The sequence below is a fragment of the Mixophyes fleayi genome, chromosome 5 (assembly GCF_038048845.1).
Source record: "Mixophyes fleayi isolate aMixFle1 chromosome 5, aMixFle1.hap1, whole genome shotgun sequence".
Taxonomy (NCBI): domain Eukaryota; kingdom Metazoa; phylum Chordata; class Amphibia; order Anura; family Limnodynastidae; genus Mixophyes; species Mixophyes fleayi.
The window spans coordinates 7,791,795-7,817,206 of NC_134406.1; the positions used below are offsets into that span (position 1 = coordinate 7,791,795).

Genomic DNA, 25,412 nt, shown 5'->3' on the forward strand with positions numbered 1-25,412 from the left:
TACTTTTGTCCACCTAAATATTCTGCAATATTATATTGCAGGTTCTATGTACAAATACATTAAGGGTCAATACAGAGAACGTTCATGGGACCATTTTACCCAAGAACTGTACACAGGACACGTAGTCATCCCCTAAGGTTAGAGGAGAGGAAGTTTCACAACCAGCAAAGGAAGGGGTTCTTTACAGTAAGGGCAGTCAAGACATGGAATTCACAGCCAGAGAAGGTTGTAATGAAAAAATTCAATTGATATGTTTAAGAAAGGGTTAGACACATTTTTAGCGGAAAAGTGTATCCAGGGATACGACCGTTAATTAAAATGAAGGACAGTAGTGGATCAAGGGAACATAGGTCTGCAATATTGGGTCAGGAGGGATTTTTCCTGATTGAAGTAGATTGGTGATTGCTTCATCTGGATCAATTTTCAAATATAAGAGAGGGATCACAGAAGATCCAAAATAGGTTGTACTTGATGGACTGGTGTCTTTTTTCAACCTCACCAACTATGTTACTATGTAGGTCCCAAGATACTTACTCTTCTGGGAGGACTCCCTGAAAATCGGGAACCTCCTGTAAATTTGGGAAGAGTGGCCAAGTGAGATAACAGCTCACTAGGTATCTCAGTCTCAGCGATACCACCGGGAGCTAGTGAATTGCTAAGTCACATGAATATTAGCGTAGCCCACTGAATGAGCGCCTGCAATTTAACAAAGAACGTCCAGGTGAGACGTTCTCACACATAGATGAATTTCATACAGTATCGCTTATAGATCTACTTCAGAGCTACTCATGTAATATTTCTGACATATAACCTTTTACCTTTTCCCCCGTATTTGGCCAGGAAGAATGACCATGGATAACTGTTGAAACAAAATGATCATATTTAGTTGCAATTGGGTTTAATTTTTTTTTGACAGGTGTCGATAAGGTTTAGGAAGTGCCTATACCTGGCCAAACTCCTTCCTGTACAATGCCTCTGATTAAAAATAAATATTCACAATTTGTTGCAGGAAAAATGTGCTCTTCCAATGCCAGGACTCTGATGAACGAAGAGGATGTAGATGGCTTCTCGGACACACGTTCTATCGACTTACTGGCCCATACGTCATTTGGGTGGATTAGACCCACTGCCAAGAGGACCATGCAGGTGTCACCAGAAGGTAACTCGTTCTTTCTCTGTAATTACCTTGTGTAGAGCCAGGGGACACAGAACCTCTTCCTGAACCAACATCCTGCACCATGAGGCAACTTTGTGTTGCTTCTAGATCCCAGTCGAGGGCATTTAAACTGATGGGTCCAGATGGGGAGAAGCGGTCTCATCCGTACAAGTCATGTCAGGAACTTACTGTGCCTAGGTCTCATTGGTCATTGGTTGAAGGAAGGGGGGTGATGTTCCCATTATTTTGATTGGGACACGTTAGTCCTTGCACTGTGCAGAGGGCTAGCTGAGTAATTGATCTTACAATTCTACACTAGAATATAGTGAATTTTCTCATAAGTTGTGCTAAGAGGTTTATTGTGGAATACCCTTAGAGGTTTATGGTAGAGATGCTCACTGACCCCTGTGAACTGGTTTTGGCTTTGGTTTTGGATCTGGATTAGCTTCGTGTTTTGGTTTTGGTTTTGGCAAAACCACCCTTGTGTGTTTTGGTGTTGGTTTTGGATTTTTTAGAAAAAATCCTAAAATATGCTAAAAATCACATAATTTTGCTCTATTTTTGTTCCTACATTATTATTAACCTCAATAACACTAATTTCAGGTCATTTGCAGTCAATTTTGACCACCTCACAGATCACAATATTATTTTCATACACTTTCGGGCAAATACTGCAGCGACCTGGCTGGATGGTAAGCGACAGAGCAATGACACAAACACACGGCAGTTCCTAGCACATCTAGGACACATTGGCACACAGCAGTGGCAGAAAGGAAAAAAGGAATCCAAAAATTGCGAGATCCAACAATGTCACGATGACGTTTTGCCTCGTTTTCAAACCCAAAAAAGCGTGAAGGTCCCGAGCCGGCTCAGTACTCCGATCTGTTAAGTTCGGGTATATTCGGTTCTCAGGAAACCGAGCCTGAGCAGTTCTAGTTTATGGTGGCCACAAATGCCAAATATCAACAATATTGGACAGTTGGCCTGACATTGTAGTGTTTGTGTCCCCAAGATAAACCTGATACCCCTTAATAATGTGTTAGAAATTGATCTCATTATAATCGGGCTTGATGGTAAATGCTGGAAATTAGAGACAGCTATTGGCTTTGTATTGGGTCATATTCTGATGACAGACTGTGTAAGAGATACAAATCTCCAGCCTTGTCCAATTTAGCAAACAACAAGTGTGTCACGAGCCGCGGTCGTATTCCGCATCCTGGAGTGAACTAGCAGCCGGGCGCGTGCTTTAGTTTCTATGCTCTGTTATTATTAGAGATGCTCACTGAACCCCGTTTTTTGGTTTTGGATTTGGATTACCGTCGTGTTTTGGTTTTGCCAAACCGCGATTGCGTGTTATGGTTTTGGTTTTGGTTTTGTTTTGTTTTGCTATTTTGTTCAAAAATCAATGTTTTTGGTCATAAAAGAACCAAATTTAGTGCTCCACCTGTTTCTTGGATAAGTAATGTAGTTGTAAAGCTAATAAATTATCCAAAAAACAGTTTAATTCCTGGTAGGCTGTCATTAATTCGACACACAAACCAGATTGTCTTCCTCTCCATCTATGCATATTGGCAATGCAGCCAGCATCTTTGGATGTATATTACACCCTACACTTATAGTTAAATATGTAAAGAAATGGACAAAGGCAGTTTGGTTTCTGTCTCTATAGGCCCCCTCCACTTGTAGAAAATACCAAAAAATTCAGCCGTTATAGACTGTACAATATTAAGAGAAATGGACAAAGCCAGTTTGGGGTCACTCTGTCTATGACACCCTACCCTTAAGGAGAAATTGCCAAAACAGCAGTGTTTCAAGACGGTACGTGATATGGAAATGCCCCAAGTCCCTTTCCTCTTTGGGAGTAGATTGCACCCTACACTTAAATAGAAAGTTTTAACAAGATGTTATCGTCATCATCTTCAGATTCATCCTCACCCTCATCAGTGTGTACGTCATCATAACAGATTATCAATTCATCGCCGCTTGAATCCGCCATTAGAGAACAGTCAATGCTTGGATGTCTTGGATGGTGAAGGCCTTCTTCGTGGAAAATGTAGTTCATTTTTATAAACATCATTTTCTCAACATTTTTGGGAAGTAACCTTCTACGGCGATCACTGACTAAGTTCCCTGCTGTGCTGAACACTCGTTCAGAGTACACACTGGAGGGTGGGCAGCTTAAGTATTGCAAAGCAAGTTTGTACATGGGTTTCCAAATTGCCTGCTTTTCTTCCCAGTAAGGAAAGGGACTGTCTGACATTTCCATATCAATTACCTCTTGAAAATAATCCTCCACCATCCTTTGCATGTTAATACTCATATTGGATGGAGTTATGGGCAAGGTCACACATTGTTTTGAAAAATCCTTCAAACCAGCCCAGATGTTAAACTGTTCTGGTCTGCCCTCTGCGTCTTTCCTGCTTCTTTTTTGAAAATTCAATTTTTTATGAGCAGCAGCTGCTTGAGAAACTGAAGGAGGACACGTTGTCAAGCTAAGGCCCAGTTCAGCGGACAACTTGCTGAACAATAGCTCCTTGCAAAAGTTCACATCTCGTTCATTTTGAAGCAAAGACTCAATGTAGATCTTAAACCTTGGATCAAGCACAGTGGTCAAAACGTACTGATCCGAATTCAAGATCTTAATAACTCGAGCATCATTGTGAAGCGAATTAAGTACTTGATCGACAAGGCCAACTTACTTTGCGGAATTGCTTGCTTTCAGCTCCTCCTTCATTTTCTCAAGCTGCTTTTCCAATAGTCTAATTAAAGGAATGCTTTGGCTCAAACTAGCAGAATCTGCACTCACTTCACACGTCACAACTTCAAATGGTTTCAGCACCTTGCACAGCACTGAAAGGATTCCTCACTGTGCAAGAGTGAAATACATCCCCCCTCCTTTCCCAATGTCATGGCTTGTGCAATACGCTTGGATGGCTTTGCGCTGTTCCTCCATCCTCCATCCTCTGAAGCATGTACAGGGTGTAATTCCACCTAGTTACCACCTCCTGCTTAAGTTGGTGGCAGGACAAGTTAAACTGCTCTTGGAGCTGCTGCAAACTCCTACATGCTGTGGCAGAATGCCTGAAATGGCCTGAAATCTTACGGGCCACTGAAAGCATCTACTGCACCTCATGGTTATTTTGTAGGAAGCTCTGCACCACCAAGTTGATGGTGTGAGCAAAACAGGGAATGTGATGGAAATCACCCAGCTGTAATGCTCGCACTATATAGTTTGCATTATCAGAAATGACATATCCTGGGGAGAGTCCAAGTGGTATAAGCCATGTATCAATCACATCTCTTAGTTTGCGTAACAAATTGTCAGCTGTATGCCTGTTAGTGAAGCCGGTGATACAAAGAGTGGCCTGCCTGTGACAAATGTTACGTAGTGGTGTACATGCTGCTGCTGTTCCTGCTGGTGAAGGTGAATGACCAACTCAGTGGGCTGTCAGTCATATAGTCTTTGGTTTTCCCACTTCCATTTGTCCACATCTGTGGTTAAGTGGACAGTGGGCAGAATGGCATTTTTCAGCGCAATCTCGACATTTGTACACACTTTTTGGTATAGTTGTGGAATAGCTTTACGGGAAAAATGGTGTCACGATGGAATTCTGTAAAAAACCAGCTGCTTTTATTGTGGATATTGGACGCAGATCTAACACTAACATGTCTGTGATTCGCTTGGCGACTGGGTGACTGCTGTTATATTTGCTTCCCCTAGCAAATGATTGCTTCACAGTTAATTGTTGAAATGTAGGACTGCTCTTTTTCTTGGCCTTCCTCTGGGCTGACGATTCACCCCCAGCAGCAGGAACAGCAGCAGCAGTGGGACTAACGCTTTCTTCAGAGGAATCAATAATAGTGCCGGAGTCATCCAGCCTTAATAAGTGGGATGCAGGGCTAACTCCGAGCGCTACTGAGGATATTGATGAGGATGGTGTGGTGGGTGTATTTTGTAGCCGTCGGTATGTCGGTGACCGGAGGGTCCTAGCTGATGATGGAGTGCTTGTAATTTTTTTGGAAGAACTTTCAGCTTTTCCCAACACTTTGCCTGAACTCTCGTCAAATGGCGTAACATAGACGAGGTTCCAAGATGGTTAAGGTCCCTCCCTCGACTGACTGTGGCTTGACATACACTACAAATGACTATACAATTGTTGTCTGGATTGGGGTAGAAATAATTCCACACATAAGAGGTGGATTTTTTTGTTTTATGGCCAAGCATGACAATGGCCTTTTTCTTGTCACGTGCCAGAACTGCTGCCACTGGTGCAGGACTTACACAAACAACCTCATCCTCATCAACATCCTTATTACCGCCCTCGTCGCCTACACAAATCTCCCACTCATCCTCTTCTCATTCCAAAGTGGCATCCTCAATTTGTGTATCACCGGCTACACTCGGGCTGTTCAGGTACACATCAGCAGAACTGCTGAAAGGGTCCCTCTTTATGGGTACACTAACAGAATGCTCACGATTAGACATCCCAGTGTTGGATGGACTCTCCACAAGGATTGGTGTTATTTCTGATTCAGAGCAAACATTATCCTCTAATGCCTTACTGTTATCTTGCAGCTCGGCTTTGACGCGTAACAGTAGTTCTGCACCACTTGTAGGCTTGGTAAAATTTTTGGATCTGCCACTAATAGAGAAAGGCGGAGGCCTCATTCTCTCTTTGCCACTGCGTGTGTAGAATGGCATGTTGGCATTTTTTTTTTTATCGCCAGTTAACTTTTCCTCAGTTACACTGCTTTTTCGCTTGAACACGGTAAAAAAAAAATTGGGGGTGTGTTTTTTTGCCTGATTTCAAAAGACTGTGTAGTTTGACATCGCCTTTCCCAGATGACGAACTGGGAACACTACCATCAGGACTGGTGACAGAACCTGGTTGCTGATTCTGCTCATATGTGGACTGCTTTGAATCCATTATAATGAGGCCAAAGCACTTGTAGTGCTACAAATTGTTTTAGATACTGCTGACAAATATGATTTTTAACAGCCAGAAAAATTACAGTAAAACACTGGGGAATATGGGACACCCCAAAAGCACTTGTAGTGCTACAAATTGTTTTTTATACTGCTGACAAAACTGACTTTTGACAGCCAAACAAATTACAGTAAAACACTGGGGAATATGGGACACCCCAAAAGCACTTGGAGTGCCCGAAATTGAAAAAAAAAAAACCTCCTCTTACTGCTGTAACAATTGGTATTAAGATCAGAATTGTATTGAATAGAAACAATAATGTGTCCAATTATTGCTCTGTCCCTGCGCTGATATAGCCTGTGACCTAACCCTGTTCTCTCCCTCTGTCAAATGGCGATGGATCGCTGTGGAGGCAGATATTTATGCTTTTCAAATCTCGCGAGCTCAGAAATACGAATACGTCACAATGACGTTTTGCCTCGATTTTGATTCCGAATGGGCGGGAGGTTACCGAGCGTGCTCGGCTCGGTACTCGGAAAGGATAAATTCGGATGGATTCGGATCTCGGGGAACCGAGCCCGCCCATCTCTAGTTATTATCCTTATGGCATAGATGTAGGAGGGTGTAGGGACATCCTCCAACACCAGGGGGAGCTCTCATATGATTTAAACTGGTTAATTTATATTTGTATACATGCTTCCTGGTTTATGTTATTACCTATGCTAGTTCTAGCTAGTAATTAATTAGCAGCCTCCTGAGGCTGATTGTCAGCCCTGTCCTCCTCTGTCCTGATTGGCCATCTGTACTATTTAAGGCAGTGAGGACTGAGCCTTACTGCCAGTTATATCATCCTGTTCCAGTACTGCTGCCTGCTATTTTGTACCTGTGTTTGGTGTTTAACCTGAGATTGATTACCCGTGTATGACCCTTGCCTGTTCCTGGACTCTGAACCTGTGCTTCTGACCCTGATCTATTGCCTGAACCCAGATTCTGAACCTCTGCTAGTGACCCTGATCTTATGCCTTTCCCTGGATCCTGAACCTGTGCCTGTGACCTTGACCTTTCTGCCTATACCTGCCATATCCTCTGGTGCCCAGCTCAGTCCGCTGACCTCTGGCCTGTCGCTACACCGTGTGCTACCTCCTGTACCTGTGCGCTGCTGAGTTAGCATAAACTCATACTACTCTGAGCATAAGACCTGGGGGCATCTGAGTACCTGTGAGCATAACCAGTCTCTATGGGAAAGGCGGCTGCTATAGGTGAAGACCTCTTCTACCTGTTCTATGAGTTTATGCCGCACTGGTGGCCATAACAAAGTGTGGTCCAATTGTTCAGCGGTTCTGTCAGTCGGGCTGCAAAAACTAAAGGCAAAGTCACTCTAAGCAGATGGTTGTGGCAATATACATAAAACTTACATTAGTTCTACATTAAAGAGGCCAAATTACGCTCCATCCCCGCTCCTGATACCAACAAAATCCTTCTCGCTGTTCATGCCGGGTGACAGTGGAGTGGATAGGGCTCCGCCCACAGCGCCCTTAAAGGCAAATCTCACCACAATGTTTTATAAATAAATCATAATTATAAAAACAAAATATAAGTGGAATCAGGAAAAACATAAGTGGAAGGACGTGGGCACGAACTGAGGGGGTACGAGCAAAACTGAAATATCTGGGAGTGGATATTGCATCGGCAAGATATATATATATATATACTAGCAATATCTCATGACCAACATTCAAGTGCTAGGCTACCCCACATTGCTTTAGGTCTGCATTATAATGTGCTTAGTCGATCATGTGATCACCAGTGTTCATTACATAGTTGATATTTTCAGTACCCAACGGTCTGAGATCAGGACGGCCTTGGACTGAACAGGTCAAGTACATTAAGACAATCATAGCAATTCTAGTCCATGTAGGACTCAATAGAAGTCTGATATATAATGCAAAAATTATATGTTCACCAGAAAATTACTTCAAATTTGCCATTCATGTTGAGATAGTAAAACCTTTTAATCATGGTCTCTGCTCTCGTACAATATCTGAGCGCTTACTGGAGCCGGCAGACTGGAAAAAATTCCAACCCAACACACGTATTCTTCTCAAACAATGAAATGAGACATTTACTATATTTGTTGCTCAAGTTCCATTCCAGTCTGTCAGATGAAGTAAGAACTCTGGTGCTGCAAAATAAAAGATGAAACCGGGACTCAAAGATGTTAATACTATCAGGACATAGAACACGGAGAGAGAGGGGGGTTATGATGTTGGGTTTATGAGAGAAAATGCATGCGTTTCCCCTGGGCACCTGGGTGGACCATCTCTTACACCCGGACCTACCTTCCACTCCCAGGAAGGTTCCTCCACAACCTGCTGCAGAGTTGTGCATAGAGGTGAAAACATCCCAGTCGTTAGGGCCACTCCTTTTATTTAATAAAACTTATGTTTTTTTTCTCCTAAAATACCTCTAGCTTTAGACTCATTTATCATCTCTGCCAGCTCACAACTATTGCAAACTTCAAGTCTTTTTGCAGACTGGAAACTACTTCCACAAACAAAGCAACGCCCCTAGAAAATGTCTTCTCTCTAACCCTTTATCTTTCTTCAAAAAATCTCTGCAAAATCGAAATTCTGCGCTGCTCCCATAGCTAAGCGCGTCATTGTGCCTGCTTTGCACTTTATTTAAAATGCGCCTGCCCACCCACCGTCTCCCCTCAGCTCATGCAAACTCCTCCGCCTCAAATCTCTCCATCTTACTCCATGAACCTATGTGCCTTCATGGAAATTTCAGCTAGCAAGCAATGGTGGAACTACAAGTTCCAGCATGCCCTGGCAGCACTAGATCAGTGATCCTGATCCTAGAAGGATTCTACAGTAACATGTGATTACGGCCTTCTCAGCCAGATGTGTTACATATAAAGTTGGCCTAATAGAGCCTACAAGCTTCCCAGTGAATTCTTGTAATGTACAGCAGGGGGAAATGATCTCCTAACATAAAGTGTGCTGGAGTATATCCTTGCCCTTAGTTACAAAGAAAAATATATGGAGTCTCCGGCGCTAATTGGTATATGAACAAATAAAACAAACAACAAATGCAGCAGATCAATAGAGGAAATGCCAATTCTCTAAAAACACACATATAATACAAAAAACAGATTGCGCAGATGATGTTTATATATAAAAAAGTATGTACATATAATAAAAACCAAACAGAAAATTCAGCTATCCAACAAACTGATTCTCAACTGGATACATATGTAAACAATAATAGAGTATTCCAAATATTATCACATATGGCTGTTGACAGACATAAATCGATCTATAGGTATATAATCAGCGAATATCATATGTATGAGAAAACTCTCAAATAATTCCACAATTTGAACAGATCCGCAACCAAACAGATTGATATATGGTTGTTTCTTGATATTATGAACACAGATTCCGTTCCAAGTTGTTATTCTTCCAGTGGATTAGTTAGTTAGATTCGCTAGTTCTCATAATAATGTTCCATAAAACAGATATATTGATGCATAAATTCACACATGTTTTGCATACTTCTGTTTTGTAAACTAGTCATGCGATGTAAGCATATGCAGCTCATCCGCCGTATAGAAGGTTAGTGCGGCTAATATAGTAATCACCACTCTATCGGTCATAGATAAAAATGTAGAGCTTACCCGCCTCAAGAAAGATATAGATCCTGGACACCTATCCGGTGGTATAAGCAGCTTGTTAAAGTACGGGCTGTGCTTGGGTATGGGCTTGTCTCCGACCGCATAAGCGGCTTTCTGATCCAGGCTGTGCCTGTGTGTGGTGCGCACCACAGAAAAGTATCCGGACTGCAGATCAGATGTTAGAACGTGGATCCTCTAAATATACAAATAGCGCCTCTTAGAGACAATGTTACAGAGTCTTCATAATAACAATGAGGCTAAGGATGAGCACATACTCATAAGGTAGAGAGTAAACTTGCAACGCGTTTCGTCTGTCTGAGCAGACTTTTTCAAGCAGTATAACTGACTCTCATCTTGTGGTCTTTTTATAGAGGAAATGGTAAGTTCATCAGATTAATCACATCCATGTGTTGAGTGGACTAATTTAATGAAACCTGCATATCAATTAGTAAAGCTTAGAACTCCAAGCCATTACTAGTAAATTACATTCACACTAGTATGAATATATACACATGTATAATCTGTCAAAGAAACATTTATTCACAAACACAGCCATATGAGATTAATGAATCAATATATACTCTGAACACATCATACAAACAAATATAGTAATAGTAAAAAAGTTTAATAACAATAAAATTGGATAATAATAATAATAAACAAAATTAAAATAAATTAAATTTAAAAACCGTTTACAAATACCAATCATTAAACTCCATGGTTTCGTTCAGACCTTCTGGGTACATGGTTTGGAGTTTAAACATCCATGAGACTTCTCCTCTACAGAGTCTCTTGTACCTATCTCCTCCTCTTTGGGTATAGTCAAATTTTTCAACCCTGATAACTGATAAACCTCTAGGGTCACTATTATGTCTCTCATAAAAATGTCTAGGCACACTATGATTTTGTATGCCTTTGAGGATATTTAATCTATGCTCCCTAAAACGACATTTTAGAGAGCGAGTGATTCTACCTACGTACTGGAGTCCACACGGGCACTCCAGCACGTAGATAACGTAGGTAGAATCACAATTGATGAACTGAGAAATAGGGTATATACACCCATTGATATTAGATTTAACACTGGAGGTACCCTTCCCAACAAATTCGCAGGTAAGACATACCGTTTTTCCACATTTAAAACAACCTAGAGGTTTAGATGGTAGCCATGAGGAATCTTTAATGGGCTTCTTCACACTTTTCAGAACACTGGGTTACCTTAGTTACAAAGAGCAAATCACATACCACATCTCTAAGACAGTGGTTAAAATGGTGCTGATATAGGACAAAAAGCTCAAATAGCCCAGCAAGGCATGTCAGTTATGCTTGCTGGAACCTTGCCTGTCTGTATACTAATCAGTACAAATCAATTTTATTGCCTAAAAAAAATGCAAGGCTGCCACCCAGAGATGGCAGCTGTCTGCAAAGAAATCTAACAAACTATACTTCAGGTATATATTTCATCTGGGTAACATATATGTTTATATAATATATATATAATACTATTACATAGTATGTTTTTTGCTCCTCACACAAAATAATACATAGTTTAAGCCAGAATGACAAAGAGATTATTTGAAGCCTTCTTTACGTGCAGCGATGTTTAATATACCTGACTGTAACTCAGACGTCTTATAGATTATTATTACGCTGAGGATGATAATAAATAGCTGGAGTGTGACTGTCAGGTTGCTCTGACCTTTGGTGGGTTATTACGAGGATACGTAAACGAGTACATTGCACAAATATGGAAAACTCATGAACGAGACAAACACAGAGAAATTCTCTACAAGCTCCGACAGAGACTCATGCAAAGTTGTAAATTAAGTTAAGAAGAGGCCCGTATATGCTGTAAACCAATGTACACAGTAAGAGATCCATGTGACATTCCGCCATCCCTGCTGTAGTAGATGACGCACTGAACATCGCTCTATTGCAAACATTTAAATACAATTTCCAGGGCCGTTCTGCTGCAGGTCAGGAAAGCCTATAGACGTCATATGAAGTTCCATAGGATAAAAGACATAATAAAACATATTTTATACCTGCAGACATTCCAGATGTAAAATTCCTGACACATTAGGACATGTGCGGATGGAGATGGCCACATTCCTGACCCGCTTTACCACTTATAAAACTGGGACTGCATAGCTGGCAACATTTCAAACCAATCTCCAAGGATGCATTGATACTAGGCGGGGTTATGTTAGCAGGTCCTGAGTACCAGGGCTGGTGTGAGGGTACTAGGCACCCTAGGACAAGTTAAGCTATTACAAAGTGCAAGTTATGGGACCTTGATGAAACAGTTTTGAAAATGGACCTTTTTGGCACTTAACTTTGCAGTGAACATACAAATACCTTTTATTTGGATACCTGAGAACATATTTAGTAATATAAGGAAGAGTAATACCCCCTTCTCTTTTCTCATGCAGGTGGGATACACAGAGACCACCAGTTCGCTGGCCCAGTACATGTGGATGAGATTATAAACTGGCCCTCGGTCGTCATGCGATACCTGTCTCTGAAAGTACAGACAGACGGAGGCGGTCATGGGAAGCCTGTTCCTCGTGTGACGGAGCCGCGCAACAAGCCGCTGACACTGAACACCAAGCTGCCCAATGGATGGCACGACCCAACCCTGCAGTGACCAGCTTTGGACTAGGCGACTCTGCGCCAGATCACGGGATATTACTGGTGTTCATGAAAACGGTGGTGGCTCCTGTGCAACCAATCAGATGTTTGCTGACTTTTCTAAACAGTTCTAGAAAACGATCGTTAGAATCTGTACGGTTGCTATGGGTAACACCACAATCTTCTGCACCAGTTTCCATGAATGTCTCCTCTTTCAACAACCAAGTTTACCTGGCACACAATCCCAGATATCATCATCATCACCATTTATTTATATAGCGCCACTGATTCCGCAGCGCTGTACAGAGAACTCATTCACATCAGTCCCTGCCCCAATGGAGCTTACAGTCTAAATTTCCTAACACACACACACACACAGACACTATGGTCAATTTTGATAGCAACCAATTAACCTACTAGTATGTTTTTGGAGTGTGGGAGGAAACCGGAGCACCCGGAGGAAACCCACGCAAACACGGGGAGAACATACAAACTCCACACATATCCCTAATTACATTCATTTTAAGTGTCTAGATTGCGTGACAAAATATTGAAAGACTATCTTGTTCAGACTAGTAGTAAATATGAGAGAATACTTAAAAGGACCCTTTAACAAATGTATAAATGCATTATTCATACCAGTACGATGAAATGTGTAATTAGTTCCAATTAAGAATTCTCTACAATGTTGAAGTTATTACATGAAATTCGTTGCACCCCCCCTCCCCCCAGCTGCTATTTACACATATTGTCACAGTTTGAGGTAGGTTATCACATGGCCGAGTTATTAATATTGTTCACTCTACTTCTGCAGTCTCCATATCTACTGCACAAGAACTGGGACTGAAGAATTCTGGGTAATGTAGTTTATTTTCAATACTCCCTATAGAGTTCACTGCCCATCGTGGATAGAGTTGAAGCTTAAATTGCAACAGGCACAGGATATTAAGAGTAATCCCAAAACAGTATTAAGAGGGTTTTCTCTTGCCTTAAACTTCACATTATTCCAAAATTAAAATATTGGGACAAAATTAGGACACTGTCAGTCCACCCAGGACTTGTCTCCTCTACACAAAGGGATGCACCCCATCTACTGGCTATATCCTCTTTACCCATTGGATACAGACACTGTGCTGAGAAAAAACAGCAAATTGATAGACGTAGGTCACAACGTATTGGCAGATATTTTATAGCTCCCGCTATCTGTCCCATTGAGAGCACTGATGTTACCATGGTAGTCAACAAAATGGCAGCCCATCACTGATTGGTATCTGTCCCATTGAGAGCACTGATGTTACCATGATAGCCAACAAAATGGCAGCCCATCACTGATTGGTATCTGTTCCATTGTGAGCACTGATGTTACCATGATAGCCAACAAAATGGCAGCCCATCACTGATTGGTATCTGTCCCATTGAGAGCACTGATGTTACCATGGTAGCCAACAAAATGGCAGCCCATCACCGATTGGTATCGTTGCCACCACCGAGATGGGATTTGGAGGTGTTCACACTGCACAAATTCTCCCTTTCGACCCTGAATTTCCTACTCGTAATCACTTTGAGGTGTATTTTTTCCGCTTATTACAAAACTACATTGAATAATTTGGAAACTAAATATACAACCAGATCTGTATTTTTCAGGGATTTTTGGGCTAGGGCTATACTATTCAGGAGCCATCATCAATAGAGCTTTATGCTTATCCTTCCCTAGTGCCATAAGTAAATCATGGTAAGTTCTCATACCTAGGGCAGCGACAACTGAAGGTCCAAGATCACATCTGATGGGCATGGAGCCTAGTTCTTCATATTTATCTATTAATGACATTTGAACTCTGGTTCTCGCTGCATTGTCCTTGTCTCCTTCTCAGCTGAGTCACTTTAGCAGCTCTTAGGTATCAGCGTGTGGCTGTCACCTTCCCTAATTTTACAAGAGTGTATCAATAACAACATCCGCTGATCAGCCAACCTATCTGTATTCAATCAGCTGCATTGTGCAGGGAAACAGAGTTTGAATCTCAGAGTTTGCTTGAGATATATGACTTATTTCCTGACATTCTTGTTCATGTAAATTGTGCCTTATTTAAAACCAGCAATGTGCAGAGTACACTGACAGACATCGATTATTTGTGTAAATATCTCTTCTTTTCCCTATTAAAGCAAACGAAGTGTTCAATATTTTCCTACGTGCTGAACTAGCGATTTAATACCAAGCCTTTGTTGCAGATCTTTAATTTTAAGTCATTTGCTTCTCTCTCTCCTTTCATGTCTTCTTTAAATTGTACCTGCTGCCTACACGCCAAGGAGGAAACCATATTGTGGGCAATACCATCAATCCTCATATTGCCGCCTATCAATCCGTTATTAGGTGACATCAGCGAGGAACAGCAATCATTATGGGCACTTACCCAATATTGGGGACAATGCAGCCTATCAGTTCACTAGTAATGAGAGACATCGTCCATTAATGTGAATTGATAGGCTACATTGATAGGCTTCACTCAGACCCATACGGGGTACACGGTTATTCCTGAGTGTTCAAGACGGATATTCTGGACCCCAGCTTCAGCCCTAGTTAGATCCTCAGACCTGCTTTGTCCTGGGCCAAATAAACCTCAGGGGCCCCATGGGTCAGCGTTGATGCCATCAGGCACTGTCGTAGGACGCCCAGAATAGGTCGAAGCTCTCTGTGACTTAGCTGCTTCTTACATATTACCACAGAATGGGGGTGTAGACCTTATGCCAGGGGTGATTCTTATACCCAATGCAGCCCTAACTGCATTCTCATTAATCAGTGGCGCTATATAAATAAATGATGATGATGATGAGATGAATATTGGTTCGGTCAACAAAATGGCCACCTCCACTGTGTGAGGACGATGAGCACACTTCGCATTTTGTCTCTGTCACTTTATAACCTCCAAAAGACATACCTCAAAGACCTATAACACCAGATGAAACGTTACTCGTCTGCAGACATTGAACACGTACTTCTCTTGCCTTACGGGAAGAAACATCATTTTGGGATAGTTTTAGGAGAAACTGAAGAACTGTTTATGAATAGGATATTCCCTAGTCTGCCATTGTGTCCAAATGTTTCATCATGATTACAAGTGTCATGTTGTTGCTATTTTTTGTAATGAATCAATAAACTGTAGGATATTTTATTTGGCTTTTACTGTATTTTCTGACATGAGAGAGACGGAAAAAAAAAAAACACTTTGTCCAGTAAATTAAGTTATTTGTGTCTGTTGAATCACAGCTAAAAAAACACCCCACTTTCTGAAAATATTGGATTTATTTTTTTTCCACAGATGAAAGGCAACATTGGACTCACTGACCTTGACCGTTGCAATTAATCCCCAAAGGGTTGGGAAACTGGTGAATGTTGTTGCACTTCTTAAGAAATGGCTTGTAGAGATTAGCAGAGAGCATTCTGGGAGTTTTGTCTTAATGTATTATCCATATGGATATACACAGACTTGTCACTATCACAGCTTGATCTAGGATTAATTTAGCCAGACAGGTGTGCAACCAAAATGTACAGATCTGACCATTCACGGTCTAATTCGTAAGTCCATTTATGTGACGTATATTTCCTAAAATCACTCTGCGCATGCTCCAAAACGAGACATACGCCGGTGAACACACCTGTATGCAGTTCATGTCTGCAGGCAAATGACACTTCCAATTGCCTATTATTTTAAGAGAGGAACAGGGAGGGGAAGGGAATGATTACCATAGGCAGTGTACAGTACGGGCAGACCACACGCACATGCGACTGATCCAAGCTCTGGGCATCTCTTTGGTATGGTTTTTTTAGCCGTATCACTTGCACCAGCTACATGTGCAATGCCAATTGATAGTGATGACCAGGGCCGCCATCAGGGGGGTACGGCCAGTACTGCTGTGAGGGGCCTGGACAGACCTCTCCGTCTGTCCGGACTCCCTGGACTGTCCAGGCCCCACAGTCACCGACCGTGGCTCCCCTTTTATTTCTTACCTTCTCCGCGATGCTGCAGCTCTGCCTCCCAGACTCTGATAGGCTGGGAGCGCGGACGGTGCCCTGACGCCATCACTGCGCGCAGGGCCGGACTGGGACTTAAAATCAGCCCTGGCATTTAAAGCACACAGGCCCACCTCTGTTGAAAAAAATGTGCGCGACAGTGCAGTGGCGGTGCCGCCAAGGGCGTAGCTACATTATGTTGGGGGCGTGGTCAAAATGGTGCGTTGATACATACATTATAATAAAACATTACATTTATCAGACCCTCCCCATCCACATTACGCCACCCCCCCAGATACATTATGACACCCCCAGCCCACTGTACTTATCTATGCTTCTGATGCTGCTGACATTCCTGTAGAGTGAGCAGGGAAGCTTTTAGTTTCACGAGATTAATAAATCTCATGAGACTTAGAGCTCCTCGGCTTGCTCTGCAGGCTGTGCCCTGGGCGGAACTGGGAGCACAAATTCCTCCTGCTGACCAGAACTGGATTAAGGCTCGGGGGCCCGGCACTTAAGTCATAGGGGCTCCTATAATGTAATTTGGCTATTAGACAAATTTTTGACAAATACACAGGCAATACTGTGTGCACTACTGTTAGGTGCACGCAGTTCTGCCTTAACAAGCAGTACAGTGTGAAGCAGGACATATCTCCCAACTGTTCTTGTAGTCAGACCAAATCCTGACTAAGCGGGACAGTCACCCACCAAATTCAGAACAGTTGGCAGACTGTCCTGGTCTCTCCTACCTGTCTTGTCATGGTCACCACTTGTGGCTGCTGGTGTCTTTAGATCAGTTGCTGCTTGTCTGGATCCTGGAATGTTGGATGCCCTATTAGGAGAAAAAGTACATGAGTAAATTAAATTTAGCCCTGGTGTTAAATCAATATAGCATCCACGTTTTAAAATTAGGCCTCACTGCAGCCACTCATTAAAATACTAGTATTCACGTTTGATAAATAAATCTATTTCCCTCCAACTAGCCCTGACATTAAATAGCATTCCCATTTAATAAATAAAAATATTTTCCTCTCTCCAAACAAACCCAGCAAGAAATTAAATAGCATTTAAGTTTAATAAATATATCCATTTCCTACAACCACCCCAGGCATTAAATAACTCATAATCACATTTAATAAATAGACCTCATTTTCCACACACAGCCCCACATTCAATTAATAGCTCCCAAACCACCCCAGCATTAAATTAAAAATCCAATCACCCCATCTTAAATTGAAAGGCCCCACTATTAAATTGCCCCTCCATCCCCCCACAAATTGATTAGCACCCAATAATTAGCCCCTACCTGCAATTCACCATTAGATTAACCAGCCTACCTCCCACATTATATTAAGACCCCCCCATCCACACATTATAGTCATACACCGATCCCCCCCCCCCTACACACACACACATATTATAGTCGTACGCCGGCCCCCACACACACACATACATATTATGGTCATACACTGACCCCCCCACACACACACATTATGGTCATACACTGACCCCCCCACACACACATTATGGTCATACACCGGCCCCCACACACACACACACATTATGGTCATACGCCGGCCCCCACACACATACAATAGTCATACCCTGTCACACACAAAACATACTATATTTTTACTGTCACACACGTACACACTATAATCATACCCTGTCACACACACATACTTTACATACCCTGGCACCCACATACTTTACATACCCTGGCACCCACATACTTTACATACCCTGGCACCCACATACTTTACATAATCTGGCACCCACATACTTTACATACCCTGGCACCCACATACTTTACATACCCTGTCACACACACATACTTTACATACCCTGGCACCCACATACTTTACATAATCTGGCACCCACATACTTTACATACCCTGGCACCCACATACTTTACATACCCTGGCACCCACATACTTTACATACCCTGGCACCCACATACTTTACATACCCTGGCACACACACATACTTTACATACCCTGGCACCCACATACTTTACATACCCTGGCACCCACATACTTTACATACCCTGGCACCCACATACTTTACATACCCTGGCACCCACATACTTTACATACCCTGGCACCCACATACTTTACATACCCTGTCACACACACATACTTTACATACCCTGGCACCCACATACTTTACATAATCTGGAACCCACATACTTTACATACCCTGGCACCCACATACTTTACATACCCTGGCACCCACATACTTTACATAATCTGGCACCCACATACTTTACATACCCTGGCACCCACATACTTTACATAATCTGGCACCCACATACTTTACATACCCTGGCACCCACATACTTTACATAATCTGGCACCCACATACTTTACATACCCTGGCACCCACATACTTTACATACCCTGGCACCCACATACTTTACATAATCTGGCACCCACATACTTTACATACCCTGGCACCCACATACTTTACATACCCTGGCACCCACATACTTTACATACCCTGGCACCCACATACTTTACATACCCTGGCACCCACATACTTTACATAATCTGGCACCCACATACTTTACATACCCTGGCACCCACATACTTTACATAATCTGGCACATAAACTACCCCCCCTCCCTCCTTACCTTGTGCGCTCCGCGGCGCGCTGTGCAGTCTCTGCTATCACATGGGACGGCACCTATCACGTGCGCGTCCCATGTGACATAGCCAGATCCATTCATAAAAGAGGAGGGGAGAAGAGGACGCGCGGCCACCAGGAAGTAAGTATACAGCCGGCCCCATTTCTCAGCGCACAGACTGTCATGCAGGAATTCTGGCATGACAGTCTGTGCGCTGAGCGATGGGGCCGGCCAGCTAGCAACCGGCCCATCTGGCCATCGGCCCTTCTGGCATTTGCCAGAAGTGCCAGATGGCCAGTCCGGCCCTGACTGCGCGCCACACTCCCAGTGTATCAGTGACAGAGGGAGGCAGAGCTGCAGCATCGTGGAGGAGAAGGTAAGTTAATTAACTGTGATTGGGTGGGAGAGGGGGACCTTAACTGTGGGTGGGGGGAGAAGGGGACCTTAACTGTGATTGGGGGGGGAGAGGGGGACCTTAACTGTAATTGGGGGGGAGGGGGACATTAACTGTGATTGGGGGGGAGAGGGGGACATTAACTGTGGGGGGGAGAGGGGGACATTAACTGTGATTGCGGGGAGGGGAGAGGGGGACATTTACTTTGGGGGGAGGGGAACATTTACTGTGATAAGGGAGTGGGGGGGAATGTACTATGATGAGGGATAGGGGGCACATGTATGGTGAAGATGGAGGGGTGCACATGTATGGGGAGAGGGGCCTTGCCAGATTAATTAGTACTGGACCCAGGGAGGGGGAGGGGGAGGGGGGCCCGCCAGATTAATTAGAACTGGGCCTCACAGTTTCTGATGACAGCCCTGGTGATGACTACACGTATGTATGCCAGAACATGTGTGTGCAATTAAGGCAAACTGTAAAAATGTGTTTTATGTACAGTAGGCATTAATAACATCCCCTGATAAATGTATTTCATTTCAATTAAAAATGATTAAAATATATTGTTTAAAATGTATTTCTATTAATGATTATAGTATTAAAAGGCGTTAATGTATTTAATATTTTTGTCCCATGCATTCTGACGTGACTTTATATTGCACATAAGCTTTGTGTGTATCCTGCAGTCTGTTCTGTCCGTCTGCATACGGCAGGTAACGTATAGCCAATGCGTACTTAGACTCGTAGTCAAATGGAAACGTTTCTTAAGATTCGCTTGTTCTTGAATAGGGGCGGACGAGTGTGCAATATGCGTGCAATTTTTTTAAACTCATTCTGCGTTCAGATTGCGTTTCCTAATGAATCGCGCCCTCAATTCTTAGATAAAATAGCCAGTTGCAAAATCTGGTGAGTTTGGTTGACGGAGACACACAGAGTCAGAAGACGGTTTCTGCCAGCGCTGATTGGCATCTAATCAATCCTGATCAGATTGGTGCTCGTTTAAAGTATGTTTTCAGTGGTTTAGTTCTCATCATGCTGAGATACTTGTTATAAGCTATAGCCAGTGAGACCCGGCGAATCTTTCCAGTGGTGGTAACCCATTGACGTATAGACCCTTAGATGTATAGTGCTTATCGGCCCTTAATAAATAGACCCAGCCCAAGGTAGCCCCCTATGGGACCGGCCTAAGGGCAGATGTCCCCTAGCCCAGCGAGCCACTGCCCCTTCATATATTCTTTCATCCTCAAGCTCTACCTTCTATGTAATAAACCCAGGGCCAATCGATACCACTAGTCAGACCTAGACACCAGGGCGTAGGGAGCACCTAAAACAGTGAATGAATGACTTAATGGGCTTCTTTGGGAATCCAACATCTCCTTCTATCTCCTCTCCTCATCCTCTCACTGTACCTAAAAGCTCTACTCTTCTCCATTTATACATGTAATGCCCCCTTAGGTGTAAGAGATCATGTCAATAACATGACCTACATGTGAGGCGATTCTTGAGAGACTGGGTGCTCGCTCCCGTAGTTACCTCTGCGTTTACCTGTACCCTAAATGCAAGGGGTGAAAGAGAGGAAGCCCCTCACCAAGAACGAGTGTTAGCTCTTGAATCACTACAACCTGCGAGATGATCTGGTGATTACTTCCGCCATGTGCTGTGATGAGACGCCTTGTTGAGGGAAGACTATAAACAAAACTCCCTCATTTATTTGTTCAGTAAGCTGGTGCCCATTCATAATGATAATGACACTGAAATCTATCGCTTAGATGCTGATATCTCCCGGCTGCCTTGTTGTTGTCTTCTCGTTCGTGTCCTCTCGCTGCTTAAAACTGAACATGGATTAAACTGAACTCATCTCTACTAAATCTGTTCCTTTGCCCGCAGTAAGGATCACTGTGGTGACATTCAATTATCTCTAGCTTCAACAGCCCGTTGCTTAGATGTGATATTTGACTCTGTATTCTCATTTACTCCTCACATTGACACTCTAACATTCGTGGGGAGTTTGACTGGGGCGGTACACCTGTAAAACCGTAGAGCAGGTGTCCTAAGGCGAGTTCAGGGAGGACAGAAACCTCCCGTGGTGCAGAAGACTTCAGCTTTCAAACATCTCTCGTATCCGTCCCTTACTCACTCAGGACAAGGCTGAAATATCGGTGCATGCTCTGATCATATGTCGGCTACACTGTTGCAATAATTGTCATTTTATTCTATTACTGAATAATTTTACTCCACTCCAAACTGTTATAAATTCTGCAGATCGATTTATATCGTGCCGTCTCTCCCGGAATGTACGGCAGACTCCTGAAATAATCGGTGGTCTCCTGGATTCCTAAGAGAGTCTGGAAATCTCCCTTATGTCCACCCAGAATGAGATATGGTGGGTATAACAAAGCGTGACAATGCGGTTTGCTGCATCATGCTGCAGTGGGAGGAGCATGATTATGAAAATTGTGTCATTGTGTCCCATTGGGCAGAGCATGACAATGGGAATCAAGTCATTGAGTCAAATCTAACCTGACTTCACACCTCATTTCCAACAAGCTCATAAAAGTAGCCAGTAGGATTTATACCCCTTTCCTCAAGTGCGACTCCTCTGTGTAGCGTCTTCTTTGGCTTCTTATAACGTTCAAAATCCTAGTCTTAACCTACAATGCCCCCAGCAGCTTCACACCTTCTTCCCTTATCTCCAGGAGTTTCACAAAACAGAACCTATATTCTATATATTACTTTTTCTTATTTCTTTCTCTCTGATCAGTTACTTACACCTCCAGGTTTTCTCTTGTGCTGCACCTATTCTCTAAAACTCTCTACCTCATACCACCAACACTCATAGAGGGCCTCACTGGTCACACTCTAACAGGGAGTCCCCCTTTTATAATGTGAGCCAAACCGTACTTGGTTTTCAAATTCCCATTCATGCCAGGAAATGTGGCTTTATTATTATTGATAAATCAGTCCAAGTACCCTAGAGTGTTGATTTCCCTAGGATTAAAACCTGGATTGGAAAGAGTTTTGGGACCATTTTTAGTTGACCCTCAAAAGAAAACATGGCTTTTATATCAAGGTTGTCTAATAAAAAGACACCAAACACATATGTCCGAATCTTAACCCACATACAAATCTTCATGTGTTCTGAGCCTTTGCAAAATTTTAGACCATATAGTAGAATGTGTCAGTACAACGCATTAAGGCACAAGAGTTAAACATAAAACTGAGAGTGAAGTTGGTTGTGTGGTCCCGTCTTTCAGAGTGTAAGTTCTGCTCCGTCTCACCACATCTGCGGAAGTTCCTAGTGTTTATCAGACGTCTGTCATCTTTTGGGGGGATAATATATTCATTGTGAATCCACGGTGTTGTCGGAAACCTGTTTCTTCTCTAGATCAAGTGGAATTGTTCTACAACTGAATTACCAGAGAGCATAGATAATAATATCTCCAGGGAAGAAACATTTTAAAAAAACATATAAGTTTCGGTTGCAAATTGCAGTCAAATAAAATGTTGAAATGAGTTAATTGAACTGTATTTACTTTGGGATGAAGATGCCTCTCCCTAGTCTGTTGTCCACCTTCTTCATGCAATCTGTTACCAACTTAAAATGCTCTAGTGTCTGAGTTCATTAGTATTTAATCATCAACAATCATCTGATATGTCATAAAATATGTCATTTGTTACAATTACTTAAGCCCACATACAGGTAGGTTAATTGGCTGCTATCAAAATTGACCCTACTCTGTGTGTGTGTGTGTGTGTGTGTGTGTGTGTGTGTGTGTGTGTGTGTGTGTGTGTGTGTTAGGGAATTTAGACTGTAAGCTCCAATGGGACAGGGACTGATGTGAATGAGTTCTCTGTACAGCGCTGCGGAATTAGTGGCACCATATAAATAAATGGTGATGATGATGCTGATACATAATGAAGACAGTCCCGGTGACCCCTCATTCTCATGAAGCAAACAAGCAGTAATTAAAGAGAAAACCGCAAATCCTTAATTTAATGACCAGGGTGGTTGTAAAGTAGTGGGAGGTTGGACTTGAACATGACTTTATCACACTGCGCCTCTTCCGATTTTCCAGCCTCACCGCTAAACAGTGCTCATTTCTAGGTTGTTGAGGTGTCTCCCAAGAGCGGACAGTGGGCGTCTACCTTGATGTGCGCTGGACCATCCAAGGAGTTTTACTTTGCTTTCTAAATTACCTCTGCTGTCCACAGACAGGTTTCGGTGCTGATGCGCAGGTCATGCATGCTGTAAGCTGTGCTTGGCTGGACGGATGAAGGATGGTATATAGAGGGGACCAGAAGAGGCTGTGTTGCCAAGACATGACCCAGCTAGGTAAGAATGTTGTTGTTTTTTTAATTTAACGAACCCCCAGGCCCCACAATCCCTCTACACTCATTCATTTGAGGCAGGGAACTTGTCTTGTTGCAAAAATGATCTTGTTGCCTCAGTGGTAATTACTCAACCAGAGAATTTAGCAGGAACATCAAAGCCATTTGTTGTGACAGTTATTGAATCCTTCAACCCTGCCCCCACTCCGTGCTGTTATTTACTTTTATGCTGTTAGTTACTTTTTGCTTCCAATTGGCCACTGTAATTAATATAGACTGCCAAAAGTTCCCACCACTGGTGGTATGTGCGTCTCAAAGCTGACAACTCAACACAACAACGAAGATACTTAGTAATCACCCCAGTGTGAATGGATCATCTTTTCTCTCTGTTCCTGGCTGATTTTCTATGACCATAGATGGAGATGTGAATTAAGCCAGGAAATCATATGTTGGGTCAGGGAGGAATGGAAGAGACGGCCTTATGATCGACTTTCAACAAACTGGCTTGCCAATAAATGTTTCTTTTTACAGACTGCTGGAGTACACTTAGGAAACGAGATGCCTTTTGGCCTGGGATGAAATGTCTATTCCTCTCGCCCCCACCCTGCTAAAAGATGACTGAGTGCAGCTGGCAGAGGTAGATTTTACAAATCCGTGTTTTGTTATCGCAGCGTGGTGGCCAAGATGTTTTTTATCCTCTACCATATATCAAACTGGACATCATTGTACAGAATAAAAACAAAAGAGTTGTTCTTCTAAATAAAAAATGTCATTTGGTCCACAGTTAGAAAGTTAACATTCAGGATATATATATAGCAAAGGAGCGTTTGCAGAACGCAATAAATTCCCCTCTGACATTTCTAAATATGCCTCATGTGCTCTCAAACCGTCCCTGGCAGATAATTGTTTTCTCTACTTTCTTTTTTAATTTTAAAATAACCATATTTATATTTTGTTATCTGAGGCATGGAAAGTAAATTACTGTTTTGTATTTAACTAAAAGAATGTGGGACCCATTTATCAAAGGGAGAAAGACCCTGTTGCCAGCGCCAACAGATATTTTCAACAGCAGTAAGGGTTTTTCTTGTTTCTGTCTACATATTTTAGGGCTTACCACAAGGGGTTAAGTATAAAATATCATTCAAGTTGGGTAATATTTTACTTTATTACATGAGCCATTATAGCTATTATAGCTTATTATTATTACATTTTTAATGTATTAAAATTTATATATATTTTTAATATATCTGGTTCCAGTCCTCCTCTTGTTTTTCCTGTTGTATTTGCTTGGGCACAGATCCCATTCTTGGTAAGCGGCGGTCCAGATCAGCATTGTTTATTATATCGCTCATTTAGCACTCATAGATTTGTTTGCCTCTAAGTTTAATAAATATAATATTTCAACACCTTTACATTGGTGAGTCTATTGTTACGCACGTCTAGTTGCTATCCAATAATGATTGTCGATTCCCGATGTGTGGTTCCAAAGCACAAAGTATTTAATAGCGAAAAGTAGCAGAATAACAATGCGAAATAAATCAAGTACAGCCGTGACTTATCGCAGGCGCTCCGGATCCAGTGTAGAGTCAATCAGGTCGGAAGGCTGTGGTCAAAAAGACTGACTACTGGGTCCAGAGCTCCTGCTTATATGCAGTCAGTGAATACAGTA

The 25,412-nt window shown here is 42.5% G+C and overlaps 1 protein-coding gene across 1 annotated transcript in view; it reads left to right on the forward strand.

The window, feature by feature from the left end:
- LOC142158058 (uncharacterized) overlaps positions 1–12,768 on the forward strand; it is a 72,845-nt gene extending 60,077 nt beyond the window's left edge. Inside the window, exons 26-27 of the mRNA XM_075211657.1 lie at positions 1,010–1,159; positions 12,193–12,768. Of these exons, the coding sequence (XP_075067758.1) occupies positions 1,010–1,159; positions 12,193–12,407 (365 nt within the window). The 3' untranslated portion in view covers positions 12,408–12,768. The remainder of the gene's footprint in view (positions 1–1,009; positions 1,160–12,192) is intronic.
- Positions 12,769–25,412: the final 12,644 nt, after the last annotated feature.